Consider the following 12,068-nt stretch of genomic DNA (forward strand, 5'->3'; position numbering starts at 1 on the left):
GTCTATTTATAAGAAATTTTAAAAAATATGAATTATGCCACTTCTGTTTTGTTATTTTAAAAATTAAGTTGCACATTAGCAGAATAAACAAGGTATACAGTTGTTTTCCTTTTTATAGTTTTCGTGACTCTTTGCGATTAACAAAATGCTGAAGCGATTTCTAGTGTTACGTTAAGTGTCGCTCTATCAGAGCGACATCTAGTGTTGCATTGGATGTCGCTCTATTAAAGCAATACAGTCAGTTTGATATACTCGCCTCACATGAAAATGATTTTAAATAAAAATGAAGCTTAATTTCAGACCTTTATATTTATTATATCCAACACTTGCAATGTTGTATTTTTTACTTCACACAAAATTCAATGAATACAAAAACTGGTTTAATTCTATTGCAAAACCCAAACTGTCCCTTGCGACGAGAGGTTGGGAGACAGCAGAGATCACAGTCACAGACTGTAAAAACAAAGTGACTATTTCTCCGAACTCTCTGGAAAATAATCTTGATATCTATTTCTCCGAATGGCTTCTGTTCTCGAGAAATTTTGGGGTTATATACGAGAATGTGTGATGAATGTGTATGCGTTGTTTGGGTTTTCCTTTGCCGATGGTTGGGCGCTGTGTCTTTTATTCCCACCTTTCTCTTACATCTCTATCCTGCTTCTACCACACAATACTCGCAATACTCCAGGTGGAATAGCATAGTACCAAGGCGGACGTCCCCAGGAGCGCTTGGATAGCACCCCAAGTTGATCCCGCCAGCTTCCTCAGAAGACTGTTGCGTTTATCTTCCGGGCAACTCCTTCGAGATGCATCCGATAGCTAAGGCTGCAGTCCAGCATCACCCCCCAGACATTTTGGATATGGCACATATGGGAGTAGGTACCCGATGAGGACGTTCAGTTTATGGGTGTGTCAGCCACTGCATAGGTGGAATGCAGTGGCCCCGGTTTTTGAAGTGTTCATCTTTAGGTACACTTGTCGATGCAGGCTTTGAGTCTGGTGATGTCCTCGCCGAGTACCCTCTCGAAACAGGTCCACACTTTACTTTTAATAATGAGTGCCCAGTTGTCCACGTATCCCAGCCTCCGGGAATACCTGCTGCTTTGTGACGAATGCTCACAATGGATATAGGCCACTATTTCATTATTTCTTCCTTCTTTTGGGTCTTAGCTCATAACATCGACTATTCTCGCTATTTACAGTGGTTTATACTTTGTTTTAATCAACAATTGGTGATTTGGACTTGCAATTTCTTGTCTTCTATCTATATCACTATAAAGGATGGGGGTTTGGGAAAGAGGGAATTCTTTTTTGTATTTTTTTTTTCAATGAGACTTGCCTTTCACTGCCAGGAAGTTGTAGAAAGACTCCCTAAGTAACTCTGGTATATTACATCGTTTGACTGTTTAAATTATTTTAAGAACTGGTGTTTTTGATTTGCGATTACTTGTCCATTATTTACTTCACTATAAAGAATTGGGTGATGGGGTTCAGGAGGGGGGGGAGTCAATTTTGTATTTTTTTTTTTCCAATGGGACCTTTGCCCTTCACTGCTAGGAAATTGTGGATAGAGTCCCTAACTAATTCTGGTATATTACTTCGTCATCCTTTTTGGCAATTTTTAGTTAGGTCTTTACATTACATACCTTTGCAGCCAGGACAAACCTTAATTATCCGGGTATTTTACAAGTATTACAAGTATTTATAAATGACGTCTTCCATATAAATCGATATAATATCGATTACTGTGTTTCTATGTTTAGAATTTTAAAGTTAAAAAAATAAACCCATTGGTTTAAATAATATATTATTAATAATTATTCTTATATTATTATAATAGAATTTTCAAATAAAGCAAAAAACCTTGGCGTCATCATTGATAAAGATCTTTCCATGACAAGCCATGTGAATAACACCATACAATCTATGTACATAGAAATGAAAAAAATAAGCAAAATTCGTAATTTAATACCGAAGCATATAACAGAACTTTTAATTAATTCCCTGGTTTCATCTAAATTGGACTATTGTAACTCCCTTTGGGCGAATTTAGCTAAAGACAAAATTAGCAAACTTCAGGTTGCTCAAAATAACGCAGCCAGGCTCATTGTACTCAATAACAAAAAATACCCGTCAGCAACTCTTCTTCTCCGTGAGTTACATTGGCTTCCTGTGGAAAAAAGAGTTGCCTATAAGATTTGTACTGTTGTCTACAAATCCCTGAGCACGAACAGTCCCTCCTATATTAAAGACCTTCTAAACATATATGTCCCCAATAGAAACTTGAGGTCAAGCAATGACCAATCAATCCTTGTCAAACCTAAGCCATTGCGTAAAATAGGTGAACAGTCTTTTCAAGTTTCGGCCCCCCATTTTTGGAACTCTCTCCCATCACACGTGAGATGCTCGGATTCGTTGACAACGTTCAAATCTCGCTTAAAGTTTTATCTTTTTACGTCATAATGTTGCAATATTATTTTCAAATTTTGTTGTTGTTAAATTGAATTCGTATCACGTTTCCTTCACACTTGTCTCACTGTAATATGTTTTGTTTTATATCACTGTAAAGCGCTTAGAACCTGTGACAACGGGGTAAAGCGCTATATAAATGCCATTTATTATTATTATTATATTAATTATCAATAATATCATTTGATTGGTCGCTACCTTTAGAATTTTGTTGTCATTTTAAAGCAAAAACTCATTGCAGAAGCGACACAAAGTTTCAACTTTCAATTGGCAACTGATCATCAGCTCAGTTGATAAGTCTTCGGACTTCTGATCTGAACTATGTGTGTTCGAGCCTTGCTGGTGACAATTATAATTTTATTTGATTTGTAAGTCATGTTGCTAATATATGCTCTTGTATTTCAGATTCATAATCATTAACAAATAAAATTGATGAAATTGATGCATGTATATATGACGATACTAATGATGTATTAATATCAAAGATTGAATAAAAATCTAAATTGGGGAGTTGAAAAATCGTTCTTTATTTCTTTTCCCATACAAATCCCATGCCCATCCTTTTTATTTTTATATTAACCCACTCAAAAAAACCCTCTTTAGGTCCTGTGAATCTGTGAAATACGGAAGTCCTTCAAATTATAATTAAATGTTACCCAATTCAATTTCAATTTTACATCCAATTATCTGATTAGGTCAAACTAAGGTGTCCACTGAATTTGAAAATTTATCAATTTTATTCTAGTGACATTCATTAGGGAGTTTAATAGAAATTCTAAATGTAACTCACACAAAGAACTGGCAACACAGATTACAAAACAGTTTGAATTTTGTTTCTATCTTGATTAGAAATGTAGTTACGGCAGTTCAAAGTCTGAAATTTTAGACCGATTTTTACCCCAAAATTACCATTGCAAAGTTGTGACCGAAATCGCGTGATGTTAATAAAAAAAATGGTCAAAACAGTCAATATGGAGTTCTTATCATATATTGTATACCAAAATGTTCGTCTTATCAAGGACAATGCATTACATTAATAAAGAGGAAGATAAACATTTCAAATTAACACATTATTACATAATATGACGCAAATGTTACATAATTAAAAGACGTAAGATACAATTTGCTATAGCACTTTTGGATTTATCTCCAATATCTCACTGAAACAAATGCAAATAATTCCCCTCTTTGAATTAATACATAGAGAATAAAAAAGGGCTTGAGAGTATTTAAATGAAAAGATATATGTTGCGTAATGACATAATGAGTTTATTTTTACCTCTGGCAATTTAACTGCATATAAATATAATGTTAGATTGAAAAAGTTCAAATAAATTGAAATGGATTCTCTATTTTAATTAGAAGGAAAGTTCTGGCTTTTAACCTTATCCCTACTACGTTGGGTCAAAATGACCCGACACCCTGCATTAACCCATATAATAGCAAAACAATTACACTAATTACCTTAGGCTCAGAGTATTCCTAAATTAACCATATTTACACATTATATCAAAATTTTGAAAAGTTGAGCCCATACTGTAGCGTTTGAGTGATTTTTTTTCAATTAGACATTGCTCATACCAGGCTGGGTCAATCTGACCCATATACTTCTCAATGAGAGAAAAACTCAGGCATTCGTGGTTTAGATACTGCAGTATAGATTCATATTATATTAAGATGGGCTATAATATGTTACCTTTTATATTGCAATTGATTTATGAGTTATTTCCCTTTGTAAAGAAAAAAAAACAGAGTGATGTCCCTTAGAAACTTCCTCTTTCCCTTCTATTCAAAACATCATGGCTGACAGCAATGCCAGGAAAGCGTGGTGCGCTGCTGCTTTTCAAGAAACAGATACCTTTCTCTCTGCAATCGTCTACGTTTTGATGACAAGTCCTCCAGGAGTGGTCGTAGAGAACGAGATGTGTTTGCCCCAGTAAGAGATTTCTGGGAGAAATTTCTGCTGACATTGAAACGTCACTATGTTCCCGGCGAGTCAATCACAATTGATGAGCAACTTGTCCCATGGAGGGGGAGGTGTTCATTTCTGCAGTACTTGCCCTCAAAGCCTGACAAGTATGGGCTGAAGATATTCTGGGCCGTGGACTCAAAAATTCTACCCACTGACAGGAATTCCTTATTTAGGCAAAGTCGGTCGCTAGGTACCCTACTGCAAATCTTGGCCGAAACACAACCCTTTCTCTTGTGGAACCATTCTATGGCTCAGGAAGAAATGTCACCTGTGACAATTTTTTTACAGATTATGAACTCGTAAACAAGTTGGATAGAGAGAAGATGTCACTCGTTGGAACAGTGAGACGAAACAAACGGTTCATTCCCCCAGAGTTCCAAGATCCCAAACAAACAAAAAAGGGGGAGCCGAAGTTTGCATTTCAAAATAATTCAATGCTTGTGAGTTACAAGTCTGGGGAAAAAAGAATGTCATTGTAATTTCCAGCCTGCATTCAGATGACAACATTGTGATCAACAAGCATAAAAAAGAAATTCCAGAAGTCGTCGACTTCTACAATAGTACCAAAGAAGGTGTCGACACGATGGATCTCATGGCTCACACTACGAGTACAAAGCGTCAGACCAAGCGATGGCCCATGGTTATATTTTACAACATATTGGACATTGGCAGCATTGCGGCATCAGTGGTTTACCAAACCAAATTTCCTAATGAAAGAGTTTGTGACAAAGACTTGCGGCGCAAATTCCAATTGGATATAGCTGAAGGCCTCATCACTCCTCAAATTGAACGACGTCGTGGCAACAAGTTTTTGCCCAAACCACTTGCTTGTGCTATGGATTTGTTTCTGGGCAGAGATCCTCTTGTTATCATCCACCCAAGGCCTGTTGACAACGGTGTTAAGCCACCTGCGTCTAAAAGAAAACGATGTGCTTGCTGTCCTGGGAAGAGCGATAGAAAGGCATCAGTCCAATGCTCTTCATGCTTTGCACCATTATGCAAGGAGCATACTTTAGCAATTTGCTCTGTGTGTCATGCTAAGGAGTAGGAGAAGCAACATTGCTTCAAATAAATCATGAATCTTGTGTTGTTTCAATAAATTCTTGTTCTTTCTTTGCTATCACATTTTTTGGGTGAAAAGGGGTGGGGGAACGTAGAGTGCTATGAAAATTTGTGGAAAGCGCTATATAAATTACTCTTACTATTACTTTTCTCATTCATCAAGTGGTGAAATGAGTGCATACAGTTTTAGAAATAGATTAACCATGTTAGAGTGTATGGGTCAGTGAGACCCAGCCAGGTAGGAAGTGTGGGTAAAATGTTTTTTGCTCTAATCAGCTATATGGGTCACTCAGACCCAGCCTGGTAGGAAGTGTGGGTAAAATGTTTTTTGCTCTAATCAGGAATATGGGTCACTCAGACCCAGCCTTGTAGGTAGTGAAAGTCAAAAAGCCTAGAAGGGATAGGGTTAATACTTTAAAAAATTCTGCTGAACCACTTTGGGTTTATTGCTATTACATCATTTGAACTGACAATTAATATAATTTTATTCCCCCACTCCCCCTTTCTCTCTCAACGTGTAGGGGTGTCAAAATTTATAACTAGTAGAACTTCTTACCATAATAATTATTAAGGCTAAGGCCTTTAGAATATGGATACAAATAATAATATACATATCTAAACATATGGGAAAGAAACTTGATGACTTGATGGCAAAATAAAATCAAAGCAATTGGTATTTTTAAAATATCGAATTTCACAAAGAAAAGAAATATCATCATCACCATAATTGCCTTTTTCACCATGGGTCAGGGTATAGGCCACAGACAAACAGTTTCCATCCTTCTCTATCCTGAGCCAACTTTTTTATCTCATTCCAGGTCTTACCACTTCTCTGTATATCAGCTTCTTTAATTCTTCTCCATGTCCTCGTGGCCTTCCCCTTGATCTTCTGCCCTGAGGGTTCCAGTCCAATACACGAACTTTTAAAATAAAAACCTCAAAATGCCCATAAAAAAAGATGGAAAGTATGTATTCAAAATAAAAATATAATAAATAATAGTACTAGTACTGAAAATATTATGGACTAAATTAAAAGAATACAGAACTAAATTTAAAATATCGATATGAATATCGATATCGTCGGGCAGCCATGATGTGAAGATAATGTAAACATGGCATTTCGGCGCAGAGTTAAAAAGTGTCTGCACATAGATATAGAGCCCTGAAATTTGGCATGAATAAAGTTTAGATATTATAAAAACAATCGTTTTTATTTTAAAAACACACGCGGTAAATAAAAAAATAAATGCATTTGAAAATTGCCAAATTTTAACTTCATATAATATAACTTCTGGAATTTTTAATGGATTTTTCCTTAATTGGCACCATATAAAAGGAAATTGAAAGATGAAAATAATGATTCCAAAATATCTGCGATATTCCTCTTTATAACGAAGTTATGCATCTTTAATTGAACCCCCCAAAACACGAATGGCAATTTCCAGTCACAACTTTCCTATGGGCGAGTTGGGTCACAATTTGAGACCTGCCAACCTTCCCAGGCAGAAAAGTGTATTCTATGACTCTAAAAAGTGTATCTTTTAGCAAAAAAGTGTATTTTGTCCGCACATATGGAAAAAAGTGGGCACTATACAAAAATTTATATAAAAAGCTAACACCAAACCCAAATCAAAATAAACTGATCTTCATCATTCAAGCAATCTCTAGTGATTACAAAATTATCGATTTATCGAGAAACTAAAACTTAATGACCATTTTAAATTAGTATAAGGCTCAGAAATTGCAATATCAAAGGAAATTGCTATCGAAATGACCAAAAGACCCTTAACATGTTGGTAGTATTGATGCTAGTGTCAGTGGTAGAAGTGGTGGTGGTTGTAGCGACGGTGCTCTAGTGGTGGTGGTGATGATGATGAATCTGTGGTGAGGGGGTGGTGGTAGAAGTGATGTGGTGGTACTTGTGGCAGTGACAATGCTGTGATGGCGGTTGTAGAAGTGGTGAGGCCATGATGGTGATGGTAAGAGATGCTGATGTACCAAATGAAGTTGTGATGGCGAAATCTGCTAGCCCAGTACATCAGTTATGAGTTAGTTTTGAGATAAAATATCTGGGAGAGTGGTCTTCAATTCAATAGATGACATTTTGAAACAGTAGCAAGATATTTCCAAATATGTTGTCTAATGATCCATATCTCTCTCTCTCTCTCTTTAAAAAAATTTATTTTGAGCATTCACTACGACTACTACGACTACAACTACTTATAATACTCCTACTACTACTACTTTTACTACTAAATACTACCAATACTATTACTGTGGTCAAATGATAGGAAATTCGCAAGTATGTAATATGCAAAGACAAGTTAAATACTTCTAAAATGGTTCTAGAGAATTCATTTTGAACCAAATACCATTCCTAAACTGCCCACTTTGTAATTCAAGACTCGTACAAAATAATAAAGAAGAAAAAAGATCATTTTAAATTTTATAAATCAAAATAGAGTAATTTTAGTTATTATAAAGGGAAATAACCCATTTATCTTTAAGCTTATTAGCAATACAGTTTTTAATTGAAGGCTTCATAGTCAAAGATGTTAGTTCAATTAAATTTTCACTTAGAATTTCCTATTTCATAAGTGGCAAAAGATTAAATGTCTGAGACTATTTAAAGTATAAAATAAGCTTATATGCATAATTCTATGCAAATCCTCAAAAATTAATGAGAAAAATATTGGTAAAAATGGCATCATATAAGCAACTGGATAACTATAGTACTGAATGTGATGCATCATTCATTCATAAACACGGTCAACAGTTGGTGTACGACATGTGTTTATCAATCAATGCATCAAATGTATCATCATCAACATAGTAACATAGTTCACATCACATATCTTTATAAAAATCGTACTACGAATCGTATCCGCGTATTTGGGTCCAAAAATCGTACTAAAATACGCAAAATCGTACTGGTTGGCAGGTCTGTGCCACTGTTGCTGCTCACTAAACTGCCTTCGCCTTCATTCATTGCTGACTGACTGTGGACCATGTCTGCCAGACACAGCCTGTGTTCAATTCAAAGTACTAATTACCATAGATAGGTATCTGCTAGTCCTCATAGAACTTCTATCTAGACTACTTCTAGTAATAGTATAAATAATAAATAAAAATGTGTATAATACTGAAGATACTATCTATCTATATCTACTGATTGTGATTGATCATTGTTGATAAGTGACAGTGACAGGATTCATCAGGCAATTCACATTCTCATAGGCAGTTTAGTGAGCAGCAGCAGTGGCAGTCAAATTTTGACCCAACTCGCCCATAGGAAAGTTGTGACTGGAAATTGCCGTTCACGTTTTGGGGGGTTCAATTAAAGATGCATAACTTCGTTATAAAGAGGAATATCGCAGATATTTTGGTATCATTATTTTCGTCTTTCAATTTCCTTTTAAATGGTGCCAATTAAGGAAAAAACCCATTAATAATTCCAGAAGTTATATGAAGTTACAAATCCATTAATAATTCCAGAAGTTATATGAAGTTTCAAATGCATTTATTTTTTTATTTACCGCGTGTGTTTTTAAAATTTAAACGCTTGTTTTTAGAATAACATCTAAACTTTATTCGTGCCAAATTTCAGGGCTCTATATCGATGTGCAGACACCTTTTAACTCTGCGCCGAAATGTCTTGTTTACATTATCTTCTCATCATGGCTACCGGATATATTCATATCGATATTTTAAATTTAGTTATGTATTATGTTAAATTTAGTCCATAATATTTTCAGTACTATTATTTACTATGTTTTTATTTTGAATACATACTTTCCAACTTTATTTATAGGCATTTTATAGTTTTTGTTTTAAAAGTTCGTATATTTCTTCTCTTTGTGAAATCCGATATTAATAATATCGATATTTTAAAAATACCAATTGCTTTAATTTAACTTTATTTTACTTTGCCATCAAGTCATCAAGTTTCTTTCCCGTATGTTTAGATATGTTTATCAGTTGTATCCATATTCTAAAGTCCTTAGCCTTAATAATTATTATGGTAAGAAGTTCTATTAGTTTTGACACCCCCTTACATTGAGAGAGAAGGGGTGGGGGAGGGGGGGGGGGGGGATAAAATTATATTAATTGTCAGTTCAAATGATTTAGCAATAAACCCAAAAAGTGGTTCAGCAGAATTTTTTAAAGTATTAAAAGCCAGAACTTTCCTCCTAATTATAATAGGGAATCTGTTTCAATTTATTTGAACTTTTTCAATCTACCATTTTATCTATATGCAATTAAATTGCCATAGGGAAAAATAAACTCATTATGTCATTACACAACATGTTTAAATCTTTTCATTTAAATACTCTCAAACCCTTTTTTATTCTCTATGTATTAATTCAAAGAGGGGAATTATTTGCATTTGTTTCAGTGAGATATTGGGGATAAATCCAAAAGTGATATAGCAAATTGTTTCTTGCGTCTAGCCGAGTTTTTGATTATGTAACATTTGCGTCATATTATGTAATAATGTGTTAATTTGAAATGTTTATCTTCCTCTTTATTAATGTAAATGCGTTGTCCTCGACAAGACGAACATTTTGGTATACAATATATGATAAGAACTCCATATTGACTGTTTTAACCGTTTTTTATTAACATTAGGTACTTTGGTAAAAAATTCAATTTGGGTTGAGCTCAATGAAACCTATATCATTATAAAGTGCTTTTCAAAACGATTCTAATGATACCAAAATTGTGAAAATCAGATTAGCAGAAGAAAAGTTATGTTAGTTTAAAGACTGAAAAATGGTCTTCTATTTGCCTTCGTTATTTACTGACGTACTTTGTGACCTGGAACTCTTGCATTTCCGGTAGTAACCACCATTTGGATTTCAAAACTGGCCTAAAATGGCCGTTAAGATTTTGAGTACGGATTTTGCTGGAACGAATTTCATGGATGCAGTATACAACTTTGCCCTGAATTTAATTTTATATAAAAGTTAAGATGTTAAATAAACGAGCCAGCATGTAATTTTGATTTACCAAGTTCTAATCTTTTAATTATCCAAAGCTAAATTATACCCTATTTTATCCATAATCAAAAGTTATACTAAATTGTCATTGATTTTAAAATAAACTACACCAAACGATAGAGTAATTTCTCCTGAAGAAAATAAGACATCAATCATTAAAATCCATCCATAAACAAAAAATCTATGGAACTTTTTTTGAGACCCATCACTCAAAAGTCCAAAAAATTGGGTCACAGCCACTAGCCCATTTATCAGCTTCCTGCTGGAGGGCCAAATGGACGTTTACCAAAGTACCTATTAACATCACGTGATTTCGGTCACAACTTTGCAATGGTAATTTTGGGGTAAAAATTGGTCTGAAATTTCAGACTTTGAGCTGCCGTTACTACATTTCTAATCAAGATAGAAACAAAATTCAAACTGTTTTGTAATCTGTGTTGCCAGCTCTTTCATATGACATTGGTTTCAAGTGTGTGAGGTACATTTAGAATTTCTATTTAAACTCCCTAATTCTCATTCACAGTACTGAGTACTGAGTACAACTGACAACAGGGCGCTATATGAACGTAGCCATTTCAATTCTGATGGCGCTACACATAGTATGGATTGTGGTATTAAAATCAAATGTGTCCAGGTCGAATTAAAAATGTTTCCATGACAACCTAAACTAAAATTAAATACCCCTGACATTCTCATCAGCCAGCACTCTACTCTACTAATCAGTGTCAGTGTCAGTATCTATCTAGATAGACAGGGGCATACTACAACTACAACCAACGTTTGATTCTTAGATCAATTGGCGGTATGAACAGCCATAATGGCATGTGTGTAGTCATGAAATCGTAAAATATGGTAAAATGGTAGCCCAAATGTTTTACCTATTTATAACATTAGAAAATCTCTTTTTATTTTCATTTCCCATGTAAAAACATCATCTTCTGGTTGAATGACTGTTGATTGTTGACAAGAGACCGGATAAGGAATTGAAAATACCGCCTGCGCTCGTTGATTGGTCATTCATAACCTTTGAACTATAAACACTTCACAGCCAAATGCCAAGAGGATTTTGCAAAATTATATTCAAAATTTACTTTCAATTTAATACTTTTAAGATACATTCAGTTTTCGTTTGCCATCCCTTACATATTAGCATTGCTAAGATAAAGGGTCACACTTAATCTCAAAAATATTTCTCAGAAAAAATTGTTTCGTAAATGCATTGGTTAAAAATTTTAATATATCAATTCCTAACGACGATTGTTTACAATATGGCTGCCGATTTAAATGTTATCTTCGACATGAATATTATTTGACAAATTACATTGGCGTTGCACACGCTCATACGGAACCCTGCATATCATTTTATTATTGTGATGAGCTACTATGACATTCACTCCGAGGGATGTTAAAGATGTATCTGCGCTGGTGGCAAAGAAATTGTAAGTAACCTAATATCTCAACGCCGTTGTCCCATATTCAATGATGACCAATGACATGGCTATGGCTATGGCCACACGCAAGAAGTGGTGACCACCTGGATTCAGTTGTCAATACAGCACATCTCT

The 12,068-nt window shown here is 34.8% G+C and overlaps 2 protein-coding genes across 2 annotated transcripts in view; one reads left to right on the forward strand and one right to left on the reverse strand.

Annotated features, from left to right (window-relative positions):
• The window catches only part of LOC144965402 (uncharacterized), a 31,158-nt gene extending 19,473 nt beyond the window's left edge, over window positions 1-11,685 (reverse strand). Inside the window, exon 1 of the mRNA XM_078900713.1 lies at window positions 11,382-11,685. The gene's annotated coding sequence lies outside the window, so the exon portion shown is untranslated. The remainder of the gene's footprint in view (window positions 1-11,381) is intronic.
• A 67-nt stretch (window positions 11,686-11,752) lies between these two features.
• The window catches only part of LOC144965403 (uncharacterized), a 27,346-nt gene continuing 27,030 nt past the window's right edge, over window positions 11,753-12,068 (forward strand). Inside the window, exon 1 of the mRNA XM_078900714.1 lies at window positions 11,753-11,942. Coding sequence (XP_078756840.1) covers window positions 11,887-11,942 — 56 coding nt within the window. The 5' untranslated portion in view covers window positions 11,753-11,886. The remainder of the gene's footprint in view (window positions 11,943-12,068) is intronic.

The sequence above is a fragment of the Berghia stephanieae genome, chromosome 2 (assembly GCF_034508935.2).
Source record: "Berghia stephanieae isolate SIO BIC M18660-M18661 chromosome 2, UCSD_Bste_1.3, whole genome shotgun sequence".
In the NCBI taxonomy this organism is placed as follows: domain Eukaryota; kingdom Metazoa; phylum Mollusca; class Gastropoda; order Nudibranchia; family Aeolidiidae; genus Berghia; species Berghia stephanieae.